Below are 21,394 nucleotides of genomic sequence, written 5' to 3'. Positions count from 1 at the left end.
TTATGCTGGAACATACACCCGCCCACACACAAAGGAACCACCTTTGGTGGGAAGGTAGCAGTGCTCTGTGTGCCTTTGGCCTTTAGTCATGCCGGCCACGTGACCATAGAGATGTCTTTGGACAGCACTGGCTCTTCAGCTTTGAAATGGAGATGAGGGTCTGCCTTGTCTGTCTTGTTGACTCTCTGTCAACAACTGCCATCTTACATGATCAAAGACAGTATCTGTGTCCAACTGAGGCATATTTACAAATCTGCATTTATTGGATCTTGCCATCTTTGCTCCGTCCTTCCCTGCAGGCACTTTCCATCTACATTAAAGTGAAAGGCAAATTCTGTCTTCCTAAAACTATTATTTTGGAATGTACCTGTTGGAAGGGTAGAGAACAGGCCTTGGTGTTCTGGTTATCACCAGTGGTGGGTTTCAAATTTTTTAAAAACCTCTTCTGTAGGTGTGGCCTGCTTTGTGGGAGTGGCTTGCCGGCCATGTGACAGGGTGGGGGTGGCTTGTTGGCCATGTAACTGGGTGGGAGTGGCTTGCCGGCCATGTAACCGAGTGGGAGTGGCTTGCCAGCCATGTGACTGGGTGGACGTGGCCAACTTGTAAAACGTGGTGAAACTCACTTAACAACGCTGTTGCTTAGCAACCAAAATGTTGGCTCAGAAACTGGCATTTGAAGCACGCAAGTCTTAAAGCTGTCAAGTTACAAGACCCCTAACCCTTTAGAAAAAAAGCCCCAGGGGTGTTCAAACTTGACAGCTTTAAGATTTGTAGACTTCAACACCCAGAATTCCTCCTCTCACTCTTCATCTTGATGATATGCGGATGGGTGGCGGTGGCGGGGGGGGAGCTGGAACCGGTTCTAAACGACACTGTAGATTTGTGAAACTTCTTCTATAGAAGAGGTTAGAACTGGCAGGAACCCATCCCTGGTTGTCACCCTTCCAAGTATTTCAAGAGCAGTATCATACTTGGCACCATCCTTTTCTTTTCAAGATTAAACGTTTCCACTCCCTAGAATTTATCTTCCTAGGACTGAGGTTCAAGTCCTCTGATCATCCCCATTCTCCTCCTTTGAACCTGTTTCAGTTCTTTGAATCGTTGTTCTAATATCAGTGCCCAGGACTTCCCTGCAGTAGTCCCAGACCTAGATATACACATAGTAAGCATTATTAGTTAGGTGGTTGTAACTCACTTGATCGTTTACAATCTGTTCACTATTACTTGGACTTTTGCACCACCTGTAGTGTGCTATCATCCCTGTAGGGAGAGTTATTGCTCCATGCTGCCTGGTAGTCTCAATCTCTAACAGGCGCACTCTAAAAATAATGGGGAAACGCAGAATTAAACTTTGCAACTCAAGAGGTCTATCAGTTGGAATTTATTATTGTGGGAGGGGAGGTCTTTAAACCTCTGCTGGGAAGCAAAACAATGCAGCCCATGAAATTGATTGCATTATGATATCATAATATCTTGCATGCGGAGCAAACTAATGAGCGCTGTCATGGGGCTGCCGGGACTATGGCGGCACTACGGCATGAGTCTGAAAATGTCTTTTCAAGGACATTTTTGGTAAGGACATTTGGTAGGAAAACTTAAACTTGACATACCTATTGTAGCATGAAACCTTCAAAATGGTTTAAAGGAGGAGGAGGAACCATTAAAGCAGGAAATAGATTATAATTCTGAGGGACACCAGAACAACATGGATTAGTAACTTGGTTATAGGGTCTAAACCAGTGGTGGGTTCCAGATCCTGTTCCAACCGGGAACCACATGGACGCCCGGAGTACACACATGCATCTGCGAGCCTCCACGATGCTCCAGCTACTCAGCGGAGCGTTGTACAGGCGTTGTACGTGCCGTGCGCGGAAGCGCCAAAGACTTAAAAGATCAGCAAAGAGCTCGGGAGGGCAGGTGGGCCCTGCGGAGCACCATACTGGAACGGTATCCGGTGCTCCGGGCAGGCTCCGGTATGCCCGCACCAGGGCATACTGTCTGCAATCCACCACTGGTCTAAACTCTCTGAAAATCTATCCCTCTGAATAGACGCTGCACACCAAGACAACTAGACACAAGAACAGTTTTTTTCCTGAACGCCATCACTCTGCTAAACAAATAATTCCCTCACCACTGTCAAACTATTCACTAAGGCTGCCATGCTATTACTATTAGTCATTCCTATCACCCATCTCCTCCCACTTATGACTGCAGGACTGTAACTTTGTTGCTTGCATCCTTACTATTTATATTGATATTTATTGTCTCCTGACTGCTTATTTGTACCCTATGACTAAGTGTTGTAACTTATGATTTTTGATGAATGTATCTTTAGAACAGCTTCTGCATCTCTTGGTCACAAAAGGGTTTTGAAAAAAACTAAAGAGTCCAGTTCACTAAAAAAAAAAAAAAAACTTTTGCTTAATACTCCGCAGTAAAAATGTGAGCATTATATTATGCTAATGAAATCCTCATCCAAATGATTAAAGATACTCAGAATTGGAGTGCCTTATTCTGATTTGGAATAAGAAAGTGAACTCCTAAAGGAGAAAAGGCATATAAGAAAAAGACATGTATTTCAAATTCACTGCTCTCAGATATATACATTCTTGCTTAATGTATTCTGTTTCATTTTTCTTTATGTACCCTGAGAGCATATGCACAAAATACAAATTCCTTGTGTGTCCAATCACACTTGGCCAATAAAAAATTCTATTTGAACAGATACTAAAGCTGAATCACTATTTGCTACCTATCACATGGTATTTTTTCTCTCTTGGAATTTTTTTTTTCATTATTTGACATTCAGCAAAAGGGGGTTGAAGAAGAAGACAAGCTACTCAACCACTTTGGCAAATCCTTTTGGCTAATATCCACAAACTTGTAGTCAACCTCTACAGCTTCTGAAATTTTCCAATATGGGGAATCAAAAGCTAGCAGCGTAAGAGTATTTGCTGATGATCTCTTTCTTACCGGTGAAGGGTATTCTGAAGCGGAAACAATAAGGGGCTTGTTATTAGCAATAGCTAACACTGCCACCTAAAGTTAAGCCAGCTAATAAAATAAATTTGACTTTAAATTTGAGCTAAAGTACTTCCCGCTTGAAACAAAGAGAACTGGCGGAGAACCAAGCAGAGCTAAAGAGAAGAACAAACAGGGAAACTTAGCTTGCTTTCTCTTCTGAAAACGATTAACAGGATAAAAGATGTAAAGGACTGATGGTTCTCTCTCTCTCTCCCTCCCTCCCTCCCCCCTCTCTCCTGGGTATTTATTTATTTATAGGGGGAAAATGTCCAGACCAAACATAATTTCTAATGTTGGATTTCCCCCCTTACCAGAGGGAGCCCCCTTGTGGAGTACTGTGAAGCCGTTACCATGGCAATTCCATTGTGCTGTACAGTAGAAGTCAGTACGGCGGTATGGCACAACAGGCTGTATCTTAACAGAACATATATCCTGAGGGGCGTTAGGGGTGTCTTACTACCACAGTATTTTTCCCCAGAGAGTAAGTCATCTGTGTACCATATTTGGTTGAAATTGCTCGAGGTGTTCCAGAGTTATGCTGGAACACACACGCACGCACGCACAACCATATGTGTGTGTATGTATGTATGTATGTGCATATATATGTATGTATGTATGTATGTATGTATGTATGTATGTATGTATACACACACGTACATAAATACTGTATCTATTGACTGAAAACCATGGAAAAGCCTGGAAACATCATAGAAAGATGTATCTTTCTGCATATCTTTGGGAAATGTTGACCGAAGACCATAGAAAATAACCTTTCAGTGCCTTTATTGCTTAGTTTGAAAGAAATAGTTTATTGGCTACGTTCCAGAATGGGGAAAACAATCTCATAAAAATATATGAACTTGAAAAGTGCACTTTATGATCGAACAGCAAATGTTGTAAGCTCAAACCACATTTGTATTTCCTTATCCTTTGCAAATTTTCTGGCGGTTCCCTCCCCCCCTCGGTAAAGGCACTTTAACTGCTTCCAGTTTGGTAACAGGGACTTCCAAAAGTCTTCCAAAATGTTCTTGGAACTGCTGCTTGTAAACACTTATTAAATAATTCCTCCAAGTGTCGAACTCATTGTAAAAGGCTGTTAATGAAATGATGCATGATCCATTTTTTTTCCTGATGAAACTTTTTATCTCTTCAGATAGAATTTTTTTTTTTTTTTTTTAGGTCTGCCCAAAAAAGAAATTGAATCGTGAGAAAGGACTGATTGTCAAGGACATCTGCACAAATGAGGTATTCATTTTATTCAGAATCCATTCAAGGATTTCTTGATGTTTTTATTTAATTTGGTTCATATCAAGAAGATAAGTTTCCCTTTGCGGCACAGCTCCAAGGAAATAAAAGATTAATATAAAGGCAAGCGAATGTCTATACTTGTAGGATTTGACATAAAACTATAATGTAATTCAGTCAATGAAGCTAAATATACAGATATGTTGTCTCATCAGCATTCTTGTCATAAAATACCAAGGCCTAACTGCATTGACTACAACAGAAAAGTAATTCCAGAAAGAATGTTGTCATCCGTGAAAATTCAAATTCACAGAAGAAAGGATTATGATAATTGGATGTTTCTAAATTTAGGTCTCTTCATTTTTGTCAAAAGACTGCTTGATAAATATTCTGTTTGCAAACATTGACACGATTGCCTTGAAAGAATTTTGCTTTATGTTTGTTTGACAGATAGTCCTGTCTCATGTCTATATTCTTTTCCCAGCTTGTTTTTCCCTCCATTATTCTTCTTGTTATATGGAAGACTTTCTTCTTATTGTTCTTCTTGTTGTTCTTGTTCTTCTTCTTCTTGTTGTTCTTGTTCTTGTTCCTCTTCCTCTTCTCCTTCTGCCATATCCATTATCGGACATTGGTGATCATGTTGGCAATCCCATTTTTGTTGAAAAAGTGCTGCTGAGCTTTGTCCAAACCAGTCCCTTAGGTTTTGAAGCTATGACATTAATACAATTGAGCGAGTCCAGGGATATTTCACGAGAAGAGTCCTCCACTCCACTACTCGCAACAGAATACCTTATGCCACCAGGCTTGAAATTTTGGGCTTAGACAACTTAGAACTACGCCACCTTCGGTCTGACCTAAGCGTAGTACATAAAATTATCTACTACAATGTTCTACCTGTCAATGACTACTTCACCTTCAATCACAACAACACACCAGCGCACAATAGATACAAATTTAAGGTAAACTGCACCAAACTTGATTGCAGAAAATACGACTTCAGCAACAGAGTGGTCAATGCCTGGAATGCTCTACCTGACTCTGTGGTTTCTTCCCCAAACCCCCACAACTTTAACCTTAGACTGCCTACTGTTAAACTCACCCCATTCCTAAGAGGTCTGTAAGGGGGCGTGCATAAGCGCACAAGCGTGCTTGCCGTCCCTGTCCTAACAACCCCATGTATTCATAGTCTTGTATATACTTCTATTTATTTATCTTATACACACTTGACAAAACAAATAAATACAATGAATAAATGATGTTTTTCTTCCACCTGGACCCTGTTTGCCTTCCATTTTTCCCTAGAGGATGAAGTGAAGGATACCGTATTTTTTTTGGTGTCGCATCACATGTCCAAAATACTCTAACTTTTGCTTTTAATGGCTTTGATGATTTCCCTTGGCTTTCCCAGGTGGCTTATCACCTCATTTGTGATTTTGTCAACCCAGTTGATACGTAACAGCCGCCTGTAAATCCACATTTCAAATGCTTCTAGTTTCTTCAAGTGGCTTTCTGTCAGAGACCAACTCTCTACTCTGTAGAGCAGGATAAAAAAGATGTAACACCAGACAAGCTTCCATCAGTCATGACGTCTTAGGCTTATGTCGTGACTGATGGAAGCCTTTACCAACATTCAAGTCTTAGATGCTATTGGACGACAACCACAACTGGTTATTATTGGCTAGGCTAGCTTGAATGATAGAAACTACCATGCCAATGAAAACTGGGATAAAACATTGGGAATTGCCGCTATATCTTTTTCTTGACTGTGGACTCATCTTATGTCCATCTTTTGAAAGAAAAATAAAAAAAAAATAACTCAGACAATTCCTCTTTATATATTTCAGACTTTGCAGTAGTCTTCACCTCTGGAAGACAAAAGTCCAAAGTTAACTTTTGTTAACTTGACAACAGTCAACCACAGATTGACAGACTGAGAAGAAAGTTAATAAGGGAAAAAATACTAAAGTTGCAATTTTGAAGTTACAGTTTTCTATGTGTTTATGGACGATATAAATAAGACCTCCAAAGAGGTGTTTTCTATACAGTACAATGCATGCACTATACAGTACAATTCCCAAAAGAAACTAGACCAGAATTTGAGATGGTTCCACCTGCATCCAAAGGAAGATTAGTTGGCAGATATGTCTCCTGCTAGAGCAATGGATTGAATTAGAAGAATTCCAAGGTCCCTTCCAACTCTTGTTATTCTGTATTCTGTAAAGTTCTGTATTGCTTCCTTATCTTGCCAGTTAGGTTGACAGTTCTTAGTGAAACCAATTATTGATGGGCATTGTATATATGTGCACCTATAAACCAATTATTAATGGGCATTGTATATATGAGTATGAGTGGCATGGTGGCCTACAGGTGCAGCTCTCGCCTCACAATCAGGAGGCTGTGAGTTCGATCCTAGGTAGCAGCAGATATTTCTCTCTGGGTGCAAAGAGAAAATATCTACTGTGAGCTCTGCATAGGTGGCAGGAAAGGCATCCAGACAGTAAATGCTCAGCTCCATTCAGACTCCACCCCGATGCAAGGGATTACAGGGTCATTAAAAGAAAAAAATGTATATACTGTATGTGTACAGTATAAAGGTTGACAAACACACACACATAGACTTTGTTTGTTTGCTTTACATTCAGGAATATATTTTCTTTCCACTGTTCTGAGCATTTTAGACTTATAGGCCTCTCCGGAGAACTAATTTTGGTATAATGTATCTAGATAGGATCACTTGAATTTAGTCATTTGTGTCTCATAGAAATAAGTGGATATCATACATTTTGTTTGAGGTTTGTTGGTATTGCATAATAAAATCTCTCTTGTCGCAAAAGGAATAAGAACTTTAGATTTCTGATCTGTGTGGTCTGTACCATTCCTGTAAAAGGATATGTCAAAATGGCATTCACCCCGGGGAATGAAACTAAAAATACCATTAACAAATCCAGATGAATTACCTTGCTATTTTAGCTGCCTGAGCCAGAAAGTGAGTTCTGTTTCCCAGCAGAATTTTGCACATGTTTTATAACAGGGTCTCTTCAAGTTACGGATTGATGAACTTGATTGTTTACAACTCAGGAGTAAGGCTTGGAGATGATTGGCCCCTCCCATAAAACATAAAAGAGGAGCAAATGGACGTGAGCCTTTGCAGGAAGCAACTTTGTTCATTCTGGTTGGTTCAATCTCTGAGAAGCTCCATTTGATTCTGTGCTCCATTTGGCCTTGCAAAACTAATCAGCAATTAGGTCTCTGGCAGCGTTTCAAGGGAGATAAAGGTGGATGCTTATCAGCATTATCCTAAAAGACTGTGGCAGACATCTGTCGGACTCTTCACAGACTGTTTGGGAATCATTACGGGCTGTGAATGACCATAATTCACAGCCATTTAAATAAAAGAGGGTTTTTGGGATGAAGTGTTTGAGTTATGCTTTATCAGGAAGCCTAGGTCAGAACAAGTTGTCCTTTGGACAACCGTGACCTGGCTGATTGAGAATCTCCATAGACAACTGTTGTGATCCAGCAGGAGCCGTTGGAGCTGCAACCAGACTCCGACAGCGAGGGGCCTGATGAGTCGGCTCTGGAAGATGTGGAGGACCCTGGACAGGGTTCCAACTCTGAGCAGGGATCAGAGAGGTTGGTTGGCCACCAGGAGGCGCCTGAGGCATGGAGCAGCGGTGAAAGCCAAAGGGAGTATGCTCCTGACATCATGCCTTGGAGCAGTAGGGAGGAGACAAGGGAGTTAGTCCTGGATGCTCAGCAACGAAGGGCTGATAGACATAGAGAACAACTATGCAGATACAGAAGATAATTGGACCCAGGTGGTTGTAATTAGGCTCCTCTCAAGATTGTATAAAAGGAGGGACTTCCTGGAGGCTGGTTGCAGGATTCAACTTAATTATCAACGCTGGAGAAGCTCTCGCCTGTTTCTTATCTTGGAAGTCTGGATTGCTGCCAAGGTCTAGTCAGCATGTTAATTTACTGTGAATAAATCGTCTAGCAGTAATTCTTGTCTTGGAGTGCTTTGGTGTACGAAGAGGGGGATCAGAACAGACAACAATCCTTATACTTCTACACAGCTTCCCCCCTCCTCCAATACATTTCGATGTTGAGAAGCAACTAACTTACCATCCGTTCGAAGTGTTAATGGAGTTGGAGGACTAAGAACCCTGGCATTTGTCACTCTGTTCTTCACGAGGCAGATATAACTCCCAACATCTGATGGCTGCACCTTGGATATATAGAGGTTGCCTGTTTCCTGGGAGATGAAACGCCTGCTGTCTTCTGCCACAAAGGAGGGGAACGCATTAAATACCCAGCTATAGATGATCTCTGTAAAATAAAGAGACGGATACTTTGAATCTCTTTGTGGCAAGAGCACTGAACTCAAGAGAGCAAATCACATATGTTTGAAAAAGGGAATTGCTGGAAATGTGACCAGATACGGGGCACCTACCACCACATGTGGTGGAGATGTAGAAAGGTAAAAGACTACTGACAAAAGAGTCAAATGTGGTTGGAAGAAATGACGGGAGAGAAATTGGAATTTAAACCAGAACTATTCTTGTTAGGAATTATAAAAGAAGGTCCAAGTAAAGGGTTAACATATTTAACATTACATATCATAACAGCAGCGAGAATAGTTTATGCCCAGCAATGGAAGAGTGAGAACATACCTCTAGAAAGGGAAACAATAAAGAAAATATTAGATGGTGCAGAATATGGTAGACTAATGCTGGAATTCAAAAAGGACAGATAGAATAGTATGAGATTTGGAATAGATTTTACCAATGGTTGGATTTGAGGACTAGAAGTCAGAACAGAAAGGAACAAGGATGTATAGATCGGAAGAAGATGTAATATACTGTATGTATTATATTATGTAAATGTAATGTTGATAAGGGGTTAAATATGTGTATATAATTAGTAATGTATGCGGAATACATAAGATATTTGTGTTACACTTTAGTTTTGTATGGCGGAGATAACACCAGGACGGTTGCACCATGTCCAACTTTTTTTTTTTTAATAATAGATTATTTTTTTTAAAAAGGGAATATATCTAACTTCATTACTTTTCTCCATGGACCAAGGCAGATGTTCAGTGATTATGGGGCAGCTTTTTTTTTTACAAAGACATTTGTTTATTTATCATTATTATTTTTAATGCATTAGGAAAACATGCATGCTTAGCTATGGGTAAATATTTTCAGCACATGTAGATATAAAGGATTTTCGTGCTGAACAAGATCTCCAATTGATTCCAATGTTCTACAATCTGACTAACTCCTAATGTGAGGAATTAAAACTCGACAATTTAAGATTAGTTGTGGAGAAATTTATTACTCATCACTGAGCTATGCTGAATAAGAAGCAATAAAATATGCCAAATACGTAATTAGTATTAACATTGCATGGACTTTTGCTGAACAGCACCTGGAAATATATTATACCGTATGTTAAATGCCATATGAAACCACCGTATTTAATTTTAGTTCCCGGAGATGACAGAAAAGCAAAATGCACCTCATATTTCCAGACCTGAAAGAAGGACTAAGCAATTTGCAGTTCTCTGCCCTTCTTGAGATTATGTTATCAAGAGTGGTGCAATTTTTCTCATCTTTATTTATTCAGAAATAAATTATAGTTAGGGTTAGGGTATGGGATATAGGGTATAGGGTACAGGGTATAGGGTTTAGGTTTAGGTTTAGGGTTAGGGGTTAGGGGTTAGGGGTTAGGGCTTGGGGTTAGGGCTTGGGCTTGGGCTTGGGCTTGGGGTTGCGGTTAGGGGTTGGGATTGGGGTTTAGGTTTTAGATTTCCCATCCTTATTTATTCAGAACAATTAAGGCTAGGAATAAAAAATGTGAGACCTCTAAGAGGCAATTCCTTTATTCTTACTATCACCACTCCCTACCCCACCTAATATTGTTCTAAAATAATATTTTGTAAATTCAATCATTTTGCCATGAAAAACTGGCAGTGGAAACATAGTGAGTCATGGTTAAAGATAGGCATGGAAGAAGTTTACCTCTTCATTTATAACTTTTTAAACCCCTCCCAAAAATTAGGCACAAACGACCTCAGAATTTTTTTCTCCTATCACTGGAGCTACCTGCAACCCATCAGAAATGAAAAGGACGAACTAATAATATACCCTTTACTTTCAACACTAAAAAAAAATGGGAATAAAGCAGGTTGCCATGCACAATTACTCTTCATCTTGATGATAATGGTTCATTCGGTTAATTCAGCTTTCTGACTGTGCACAATAACCAGAGGTGGTATTCAGCCGGTTCGGACCAGTTCGCCTGAACTGGTAGCAGAAATTTCAAGTGGGCTCTCCCACCTGCCCCATCTCTATGCCGTCCTATTGAGGCATGTTTTTGAGGCCGGGCACATGGGCGTAAGGCTGGGCACATGAGCAAAGCAAGTGGGTGCATGAAGCAAGCGGGTGTGTATGTGGTGAACCGGTGATAACAAAATGTGAAGCCCACCGCTGACACCGCTAAGTTTGCTCAATGTACTGGGCCAAAATAGGTTGGCTAGCGATCAGAGGGTCATGTGAACAAAGACATAACTCATAAAAGCAGGGGAAAGTAATGCTGTTCTTTGGAATAAATAGCCTAAGCAGTATTTCCCAACTTCAGCAAGTTTAAGATGGCCGACTTCAACTCCCAGAATTCCCCAGCCTTGCTGTGGTTGAGAAATACTGGAAAGGATGTCTAAAAAAACCCTCTCTATCCATAGGCCGCCATAACACATCTCAGTGATAGCAAGATGAGGACAAACACCTCATACAATCATACAAATATTGTAACTAATATTTATGTAGTGAGTAGTAACTTACATAGTAATATGATCAGAAGCTTTTGCAGATCCATGGGGTATGATTCTCTCTCTTTCTCTTTGTGTACAGTGTGTGTGTGTGTGTGTGTGTGTGTGTGTGTTTATAAGCACAGTAAAGCAACTTTTAATTTTAACCTTATTTTCTGACGAACACCAAGCTGAGATTTATTTACGGTTAGATAAAATAAATTCCTCCAAAGCAAGTTTCCATCTCTCTCAATTCTACTTAAACTAGAAGTTTGATTCTGGCTAAGCAATTTTGTCCAATTACCTATTGTATATGTATGCAACTTGGAGAGTTGAGTAAATATAAAGGAGAGCTATTGATTGATTAATTATGTGCCATCAAATCCTTGTTGTCTCTCAGCGATCGCACAGATAGATCTACATCTCATTGTACTGACTAGGTGACCTTCTGTCTCTGGCATTTTCTTCCCACATCTTATTTCTTTCTCTTTCTTTAACATTCCCCTCAAAATCATCTGGGAGAGCTAGAATTGTTCTTTGTCTTCCCCTCCAATTTCTCTCCCCCCCATTTTTCTTTGTAAATATTACTCGTGGTCTTCCCAGCTTTTTCCTCATATCCATAAATTCAAGCATCTAACACTGCTTAGCATCTATTTTTACTTGACAGTCATTCATTTCTCCTGTTCGATCTCCCAGAAGACTTTATCAGAATAACAGAGATGGAAGGGAACTTGGAGGTCTTCTAGTCCAATCCCTGATTAGGCAGCAGATCTATACCATTTCAGACAAATGGCTGTCCAATGTCTTCTTAAAAACCACCAGTGTTGGAGTACCCACAGCACTGGTGGCAAGCTGTTCCACTGATTTCTAATTGTCAGGAAATTTCTCCATAGTTCTAGGTTGTGTTCTGACCGAGGCTTCACAAAAATCACGAAGCAGACTCCTTGTCCCAAGAAACCCCTTTTTATTAAGCTAATGTGAATTCCTCTCATTCACATCTAGTAGAGTCCCAGCAAACAGTCTTTCAAGAGTGAATTTACAACCACAGACCTTATCAGGCTTGGAGAGCTGCCAGGCCAATATCTTCCAACTTTTCACCTTTACCTTTACCAGAAAATACCTGGCAAGGAGTCTCTAAGAGTCATGAACAAATCTTCACACTAATTAAGCAAACTAATTGTCTCCTGCAAACTCTCCTCCCCTTTCGCTCCTCTTTATTCCCTATGGGAGGGGCCATTCTCCATCCACCTGCGGCTTTACTCCCAAGTCAGCCCTTGTTCCTTAGCTGTTCCCTTCTCCTGGCAGCTCTGTGCATGCACATTGGGAACAGGCTCCAGCTGTTCTTCTGCCCCACCAGCTGTTCTTCTGCCCCGACTCCAAAGGCAGCTAATAACTGGCGGCCCTGGTCCCATCTCTGCCTCTGATGCAGGGCACTCATCAGAGCCTTCCCCAGACTCCAGGACTGGCCCATGTTCCTCCCCAACCTCCTCACTGTCCGAATCTGCTGCCAGTCTGCTGGCCGCTGGAGGACCACAATAGATTGGTTTTCTCCTTCATTACTTTCCACCCATTGCTTCTTGTGCTGCTTTCAGGTTCTATGGAGAATAGGTTGAATCCCTCTTCTTTGTGGCAGCCCTTAGATATTGGTACACTGCTATCAAGTCTCCCCAAGTCCCTTGCCTTCATTAAACTAAATATTCCCAATTCCTGCACTTTCTCCTCCTCCTTCTCACAGGGGAAGAAATGAGAACCTATGTTCCCTCTCTCTCCCCTACATTTAGGGTGACATGAGCTAAAAAGATCATGTATGGCTAAATGTATACATGCCAGGATGCTAGAGATCTGCAGCTGATTGTAGGCTGTTGAAGATATTATTAAGGAGATGATTAAATGATGTCATTGTAAATGTAAAGAAAGAACTTTTTATCATTCACAGTGGGCATAAGATAAACCAAACAAATATTGGAGTAGAATTCATATCTTAATAAAGAAGATTCTTAAAGTGAACATAAAGATAAAACCAAAGATTTTTCTTTTAGGTCTAATGGATAAAGAACTTAGAAAAACTTTGGGGAACTTGAATGTTGTACATGCTGATGGAAGGACACAATTCATGAATGGCTGCAAAAGTTGATAGAGTTAGCAGAAATGACTAAATTGACTATTTTGATTAAAGAAAAGAACACATTTAATTTTGTTTCTACTTGGAAACTGCTCTTGGACTTTGTGCTTGAGGTAGAAAACAATGGAACTTTGATTTTGGGTTTTGCTGGTTAGATTGGTTTGGTGTTATAGAAATGGCTACTACATACTATTCTATAAAAGTAAAAACTTGAGATTTCATGTTATGATCATTTTTTTGTCAGAATATTCATGAACTGGAATAGGACATAGCAACAGATCAGCCATTGGCTGGAATAGGATATGGTAACAAGGTCAGCCAATGTATAGGCATGGCCACTGGATCAGCCAATGGGAACTATTTGGTGACTGAGAGCCATGCCAGATGGCTCGGAGCCTGGGCGTGGCTTACCTATGTAGCTCTGAGTCTGTGCAAGAGAACTAATCTAGTCTGCTCTCTGAATTTGAAACGGAAAACAAATCTCTCCTCTGCCTGTGTTTTGCCTGTAACTACTACCACATTGGAGAATCCACTATTTGTATTGTACATTTACTCATGTTTTATTATGTATATAAAGAAGATAATGAATCCTGCTGAATCAGTTATCTGTGTGTGCTTTCTGGATGTGACTTCTGCAACAAACTCTGACACCAAAATGAGTTGAAAGTCAATGCTTTTTTTCTCCTTTCCCTTCTCTACCCTCTACTTTTGTCTCTTTCCCTTTCCCTCCCCTATTTTACCTTCATCTTTCTTTATATTTTTGTATTTTATGCTTTGTTAAAATTAATAAAATTTCTGAATCACAAATGATGTCATTGATAACTGACAATCATACATTAAATACTTTCACAATGGATGTCATTTGTCATCACTAGGGTCCCCCAATACACAAGCCCACCCTTCAAGTAAATTAATATTCTCAATACTATTAGCAGCTCTTCAGGATTTGAAGCAGAAATCTTGTTCGGGATGACTATATATTACACCTAGGTCTAACATGTACCCCCATGCTGATCCAGAGGCCTTCTTCTCTCCATATTCTGCCTGCAGTTCCTTACAGCTGGAAAAACAATAAGAAAGGAGAGAACTGATAGAGGCTGTGAAAGACTGTCTTTTTCTACAGCTATCATAAAGATTTCCAATCCACCTTCATATTCATATTTTCCAATTCTATTATCTCATCTCCTCCTGATGTTTCCATGTTGCTGAACTTTTAACACCCAATATTAGCTCTCAGGCAGCCTCACTCCAGTTCCCTGACAGACTTGTCACTTCTGACTCTAAATATAGAAATGTCAAGGTTAGTTCTATAATAGAAAAATCCACTGCTACTCTTCAAAAACACAAAATGTTTTGCTTGTCCAGCCTTGGATGGAGACATTAATTATCTGTAATGGCCAGAAAGAATAACCTTGAGGAATAAGGGGTAGAGCTGGCTGCAACCAAGACAATGATCAGACAAGAGAAATCTGAATCGGGGTAGAAATGTAATTTGAAGAAGTGTCTCAGATTTAACCCTCCCTAGTTTTCTTAAACATAAAAACAGGGAAGACTTTTAAGATTCTGTTACAACAGTTTCATGGAGCATAAGCTTATTTTCTTTTCGTTTCAAGAAATATCCAGCTACTGTATATACATACATACATACATACATACATACATACATACATACATACCTTGAGCAATTGAGCAAACTTGGTACATAGATGACTTACTCTCTGGAAACAAATACTGTGGGGGTAAGACACCCCTAAAATCCCTCGGGATGTGTGTTCTGTTATGATACAGCCTGTTGTGCCTTAAAATGGCTTCTACTATACTGCCTTCTACTGTGCAGCCAGTGAAGTTGCCATGGCAATGATTCACAGTACTCCACAAGGGGGCTCCCTCTGATAAGGGGGAAAATCCAACATTAGTAATTATGTTTCATCCAGACATTTCTCCCTATAAATAAATACCTGGGCAAACCTTGTTTATCAACCAGTATATTATATTTTGACAGCTATTTGTTAGATTTCTAATCTCAAAGAGGTGCCAACAAATTAGCACAGATCGCACAATGGTCTCCACCCAAAGCCACAAATATAGATGTCAGAAAGGAATCTTTAATGTGCAACTTATCTAGCATACCACAGTGTAATAAGAAATGTAGGAGGGAAAAAATCCTGAATGATAGAATTAATTGTAAATTGGCATCCTCGTGGAATGCTATGATGGAACCATTACCTCCCAATTAACCTTGCTATTTACAATTTTTGGGTGTGGAAGTGATTAAGGCACCAGCATTTAGCTTTCTTTTGGAAGCATTAGAGTATAAAGATCTACTGAAATTTAGAAAGTGATTGATCAGCTTTATAAGGTTCCTAACGGAAGGGAGAAGTGTGCGTGAATCCTTGTCCATCACCATGCCTCAAACTACAGTATAATAAATGGACAATCTGGAACTGCACCGGCTGCTAAGCCCAGTACACAAAATTGTCTGTTACAATGGCTTATCTGTCAACGACTTCTTCAGCTTCAACTTCAATAATACACAAGCAAACAATCAATGCAAACTCAAGGTAAACCATTCCAAACTCGATTGCAGAAAATACAACTTCAGCAACAGAGTGGTCAACGCCTGAAATGCTCTACCTGACTCCATTATTACATCCTCTAACCAGGGGTGGGTTCCTGCCAGTTCTAACTTATTCTATAGAAGAGGTTCCACAAATCTACAGTACCGTTTAGAACTGGTTCCAGCTCCCTCAACCCGCCCGTCCGCACATCATCAAGCTGAAGAGCGAGAGGAGGAATTCTGGGAGTTGAAGTCCACAAGTCTTAAAGATGTCAAGTTTGAACTCCCCTGGTTTTTTTTCTAAAGGGTTAGGGGTGCAAGGGTCTTGTAACTTGACAGCTTTTAAGACTTGCATGCTCCAATGCCAGAGTTCCTCAGCCAACATTTTGGTTGCTAAGCAAGAGCGTTGTTAAGTGAGTTTCACTACATTTTACAAGTTGGCCACGCCCACCCAGTCACATGGCTGGCAAGCCACTCCCACCCAGTCACATGGCCAGCAAGCCACTCCCACAAAGCAGGCCACACCTAAAGAAGAGGTTCTAAAAAATTTTGAAACCTACCACTGCCTCTAATCCTCATAGCTTCAACCTCAAACTGTCTACCGTGGACCTCATCCCATTCCTAAGATGTAAAGGGGACATGCATAAGCACACCAGTATGCTGACCGTCCCTGTCCTACTGTCCCCATTCATTTCTATTCATTTCTTTCGTTCATGTCCATGTTTATATATATATATGTTTGTACATGTTTGACAAACTAATAAATACAAATACAAATTAGGAGCCCAGCTCTTTTTGATGCAAACTGTAGATTCCTTTTGTGAAAAAACATTTATTTTTCTGAGTCCAAAAACCTGCACATCACATTCCAAAACCAGGGAGACACCTACAGTAGAAGTTAAAGGATTTAATGTTTTTTTTTATGCCCCATATATCCATACTCCCTTCTGTGTAGAGTAAATGGTATATTTTCACATACAGCTTATTATCAATATTCATTAATCCTCCATGCAAGTCTTTAATGAAAGCAATTTATTTGTTGCGCTGGAATATTCCACGTAGGAGGAGGTGATACCATCTATTTATTACCTAGAAATGAAATTGCTTCCTTTTGAGCTCTTCGTTGTTCTTGATCTATCACATACATACCTGCCCAAATAAAACCACAGACTGTGTCTTTGCCTTTATTCAACTTTAATTACTGTGATAAATCTTTGGGATTTCTTTCTCTCTTGCTACTTTGCACAGAGCTACCAAAGATGAGTTAACGTGGTAGACTTGTGAAAAAAAGCTGATTCGGCACTTAAGAATTGAATGGCTTTGTGACTATCACAGAATGCCCCCTCTCCCCATTTGCTATCCTAGTTCAAAGGATAGTAAACATAGAATCCATAAATCTAAGGGGGCACATTTCTTTCAGCTGGAAAGAGATTCAAAACAGGGGGGGGGGTGGAAGAGTATTATCAACCTCATGAGCTTTGGTAACCCTAAGGGTGTAGGATAAATATTGTAACAAGAAAGAATGCAATCCTAGATGCCACATTTTAAAAAGGTTGGTCTCCATAGATAGGTAGCATGGGTTCCAGTATCAGCATTTTTTTATGTATTGTGGTTGAAAGAGCTGGATATGTTTAGCCTGCAGAGATAAGGTCTAAGGGGACACCATATAACATTAAGAAGGTTTTCACAGTGGGAAAAACTGCTTTGAAAGCCAAGGAGCATTCACGTGCTAGAGGTATTTAGGTCACATTTCCCAAGTCTGGTTTCTCTGCCTCTCTAAATATCTGACTCTCTACATTAAAGTTTCATCACTTCTCATACAGATATCTCATGCAACTTCAAAAATTCTGGAAACTGCTGAATGAAAAGTCCACAGCCATAAGTAGCTCTTCATTTGGGGAATAAGAGTTTTCTCCTTGTCTCCTCTCCCTCTCAATATGTTCTAGGTGTCCCTTCCTAAATCATTAGGGCAGAGGTTGAGGGGAAAGGATTTGCAGAAGCCAGAGAAATTGCCAGTTGCCCCAGTCCTCTCACAAAAGATGTTCTGATGGATGGAACAGAACAGAACAGTATTCTTTATTAGCCAAGTGTGATTGAAAACACAAGGAATTTGTCTCTGTGCACCAGCTCTCAGTGTACGTACAAATAAACAGAGTCATAGACTAGTGATGGTGAAACTTTTTGGCACTGAAAAGGATGCATGGGAACATCACACACTTGTTGGGGCCACACTCCAGGAAAAGCTGAACTTCTGGGTTGTAGCGCACATGCACGCCTGACAATCGGCTGGCCAGCAAACATGCACACACCAGTTTTCGGCACTGCCACGTGCACAAATGGATCACACTCCAGAAAAGCCAAACGACCGGGTTCTGGTCCACATGCACAACCGACAATCAGCTGGCTGGCACGCATGCACAAACCAACTTTCAGCACTGATGCATGCGTGAAGGACAGCTGATCATCATGCACGTATGCGCGCCCAAAACCCGGAAGACAAACAGTCAAGGTGGCGCATGACATGTTTTTATGTGCCACTTTGGGAACACGTGCCATAAGTTTGCCATCCCAGCCATAGACCATAAATAATAGGATACAATCACAAATCATAAGATACAAACAATAATTGATAAATCATAATATACCAATCGGAGAAGGTAGTAGGAAAGACGTGAGGTGAGAAGGATGAGAAAGATGAGAAGATGACAAGGATAATAACGATATAGCCTACTACATGGGTAGTATATTCACAGTGCTGTGGGAGTTAGGAGTTTAGGAGAGTGATGGCATGGGGGGGGGGAAGAAACTATCTTTGTGTTTGGTTGCTTTGGTATGCAACACCTTTTAGTGGTGTCCTGAGGGGAGAGGTTTAAATAGATTATGTCCTGGATATGAGGAGTCTGTAGATACTTTCTCAGCCCTCTTCCAGAGCCATTCAACATATAAGTCCTCAATGGAAGACTGGCTGGTTGCAAATCTGAAGGAATGGAATCCTGCTACCAGCAGTGTTCAAAATGGTGCAGCAATAGCAATGATCTCAACCAAGCGTAAGAATAAAACTCTATAAAGCCCTAGTAAGACCACACCTAGAGTACTGCATCCAGTTTTGGTCACCACATTATAAGAAAGATATTGAGACTCTAGAAAAAGTGCAGAGAAGAGCAACAAGGATGATTAGGGGACTGGAGACTAAAGCTTATGAAGAACAGTTACAGGAACTGGGCATGGCTAGTCTAGTGAAGAAAAAGACCAGGGGAGACATGATAGCAGTCTTCCAATATTTGAGGGGCTGCCACAGAGAGGAAAGGGTCAAGCTATTTCCCAAAGCACCTGAAGGCCAGACAAGGAATAATGGATGGAAACTGACCAAGGAGAGATTCAACCTAGAAATAAGGATGAACTTTCTGACAGTGAGAACAATCAACCAACCAATGGAACAGAAGTTGACTTTGGAAGTTGTGGGGGCTTCATCACTCGAGACTTTCAAGAAGAGACTGGACTGCCAGTTGTCAGAAATGGAGTAGGGTCTCCTGCTTGAGTGTGGGATTGGACTGGATGACCTATAAGGTCCCTTCCAACTCTGTTAATCTGAATCTGAAAACTGGAATTCTGTGTGGGGAAGGACACTTACAGTTTGCATCAGTGAGGTAGCTTGATTCATTCTGTTGGCTTTGCCCATTATTTAAGTAACAAGTGCAGAAGTCTTTTCCAAGTATGGAAGTGCTAGAAGATGCCAACAATGGATGACAAAGGAAAACTGCTTTTGAATGTGGACACCTTGCTCACAAATTGAACTGAAAGAATTGCTTCCTCAAAACATCATTGAAGTGAAGCATTCCTTTGAAGCTTTGCATAGGTCTAATCTCTCACAGAACAACCCAAACGATTCTTTCAAGGGTCACCTACATTTGAGCAATTCAGAAGTTCAGTCTTAGAATGAGCTAACATATACAGGATAGCAGGTATAAGTATGAACATGGACATGAACAAAGGAAATGAATACAAGTAAATGGGGGACAGTAGCAGTGGTGGGTTCAGGCCGGTACGCCCTGGTATGGGCATACCGGTGGCTGCTGGGAGCAGTGGCCACCGAACCAGAATGGTGCTTCGGAGGGCCCACCTGCCCACCCTCGTTTCTTACCTGTATTTAAGCCAACCGGGTCTTTTGCCCTTGCTCATGCAGCATACGGCGCCTGTGCGACCTCCGCCGAGCAGCTGGAGTGTCGCAGGTGGTGGGTGCACATGCATGCGCAGCATGGGTGCCTGTGGTGGACGCCCAGCCACATCACAGCATACCAGTTGTGACGGGATCTGGAACCCACCACTGGAAAATAGGAAAGGGACGGTAGGCACGCTGGTGCGCTTATGCATGCCCTCTTTATGGACCTCTTAGGAATAAAGTGAGGTCCATGGTAGACAATTTAAGGTTGAAGCTGTGGGGGTTTGAGGATGTAACAACAGAATCAGGTAGAGCATTCCAGGCTCTATGTGTGTTGCCACTGATAATAGCAAAGGATCTCACATGTATAGTAAGCTGGACTTGAGACACTCTTTGGACGATGTCCCATTGTTCTGGCCTTCAACAAATGACTGAATATGAAAACAAAGGTGCCCTCACCAAAGATTATTCTGCAGAGCACACAGAGCAGTTAACCAGATCAGCAAAAGACCAAATGGTAGCACTCAGATAAATATACCGTGCTTGGTTAATATTAACCTTCACACCTTGTGGGGTGTGTGCTTGTGTTAGTGTGCTGTATGCTGTCAGCCAGCCAGCCAGCTGGGCTAGGTTAATATGTAATAATTCAGTAAGCAAGTTAAATATGCTGTGAGCATGTAAAATACAAGAATGCTGGACATTCAGTGTCTCAGGTGCCCTTCAACTACAGAACACTTCCAATTATGAAAAACTGGGGCCCTAAAACTTGAGATTTTTTTTTTTGGGGGGGACTTTTTATGAGTGGAGAGGTGTGGGAGACAATTAAAATAATTGGGAACACAGGTAGGAAAGTCAGACAACCCAATTTATCAAAAGTTAATCAGCTGCCTAATGATGCCAATATTTCTGTTTAGCCATGTGTTAGATTAATAAATCACTATCAGCCTCACTCTTATCCAGTTATTACTCACACAGTTCCTTGCCGAGCAAAATCTGACTTTCTCACCTCATCTTACATATACATAAAATGCAGCTGAGGCTCTGTTATCCTATATATCACGGGGAGCTACTGGGAAGCCAGCAACCTGCTCCCATTTATCTTCCTCTTGTCAAATAATTGTTATTTAGTGATCATGCATAGCCATCTGTTGTCTCACTTTGAGTCCAGGGCTGCATCCCCTGATTATAGTTCCTCTCCAAACTCTCGGCTACAGCAGCTAATATGTGATGTTCACTTCCTAAGAATACACTTTCAGCAAAAGAGACACTGCATCACCAATGTTTCCTTTAATTTACTTATTTGTTTACACATAACATCCTGGGATATCTTAAATAATCTGCAAATATCCATGTTGTAGGTCATTTGTCTGTTCACAGGCAGCCTGATAAATTTTCACAGCTCTATTTCATTTAATGACACAGTGTTCTAATCAAACAGTCTAGAACCAGTCACACACTCACAAGTATGGGATGTCG

The 21,394-nt window shown here is 40.8% G+C and overlaps 1 protein-coding gene across 1 annotated transcript in view; it reads right to left on the bottom strand.

Annotated features, from left to right (window-relative positions):
- CNTN5 (contactin 5) overlaps nt 1–21,394 on the bottom strand; it is a 354,084-nt gene that overhangs the window by 190,511 nt on the left and 142,179 nt on the right. The window contains exon 6 of the mRNA XM_081951235.1: nt 8,395–8,598. Within this exon, the coding sequence (XP_081807361.1) occupies nt 8,395–8,598 (204 nt within the window). The remainder of the gene's footprint in view (nt 1–8,394; nt 8,599–21,394) is intronic.

This window comes from Natrix helvetica, assembly GCF_964273705.1.
Source record: "Natrix helvetica genome assembly, chromosome: 4".
NCBI classification, from domain to species: Eukaryota; Metazoa; Chordata; class Lepidosauria; order Squamata; family Natricidae; genus Natrix; species Natrix helvetica.
The sequence above is the reverse complement of the archived record's forward strand: the minus strand, read 5'-3'. Positions and strand labels throughout refer to the sequence as shown.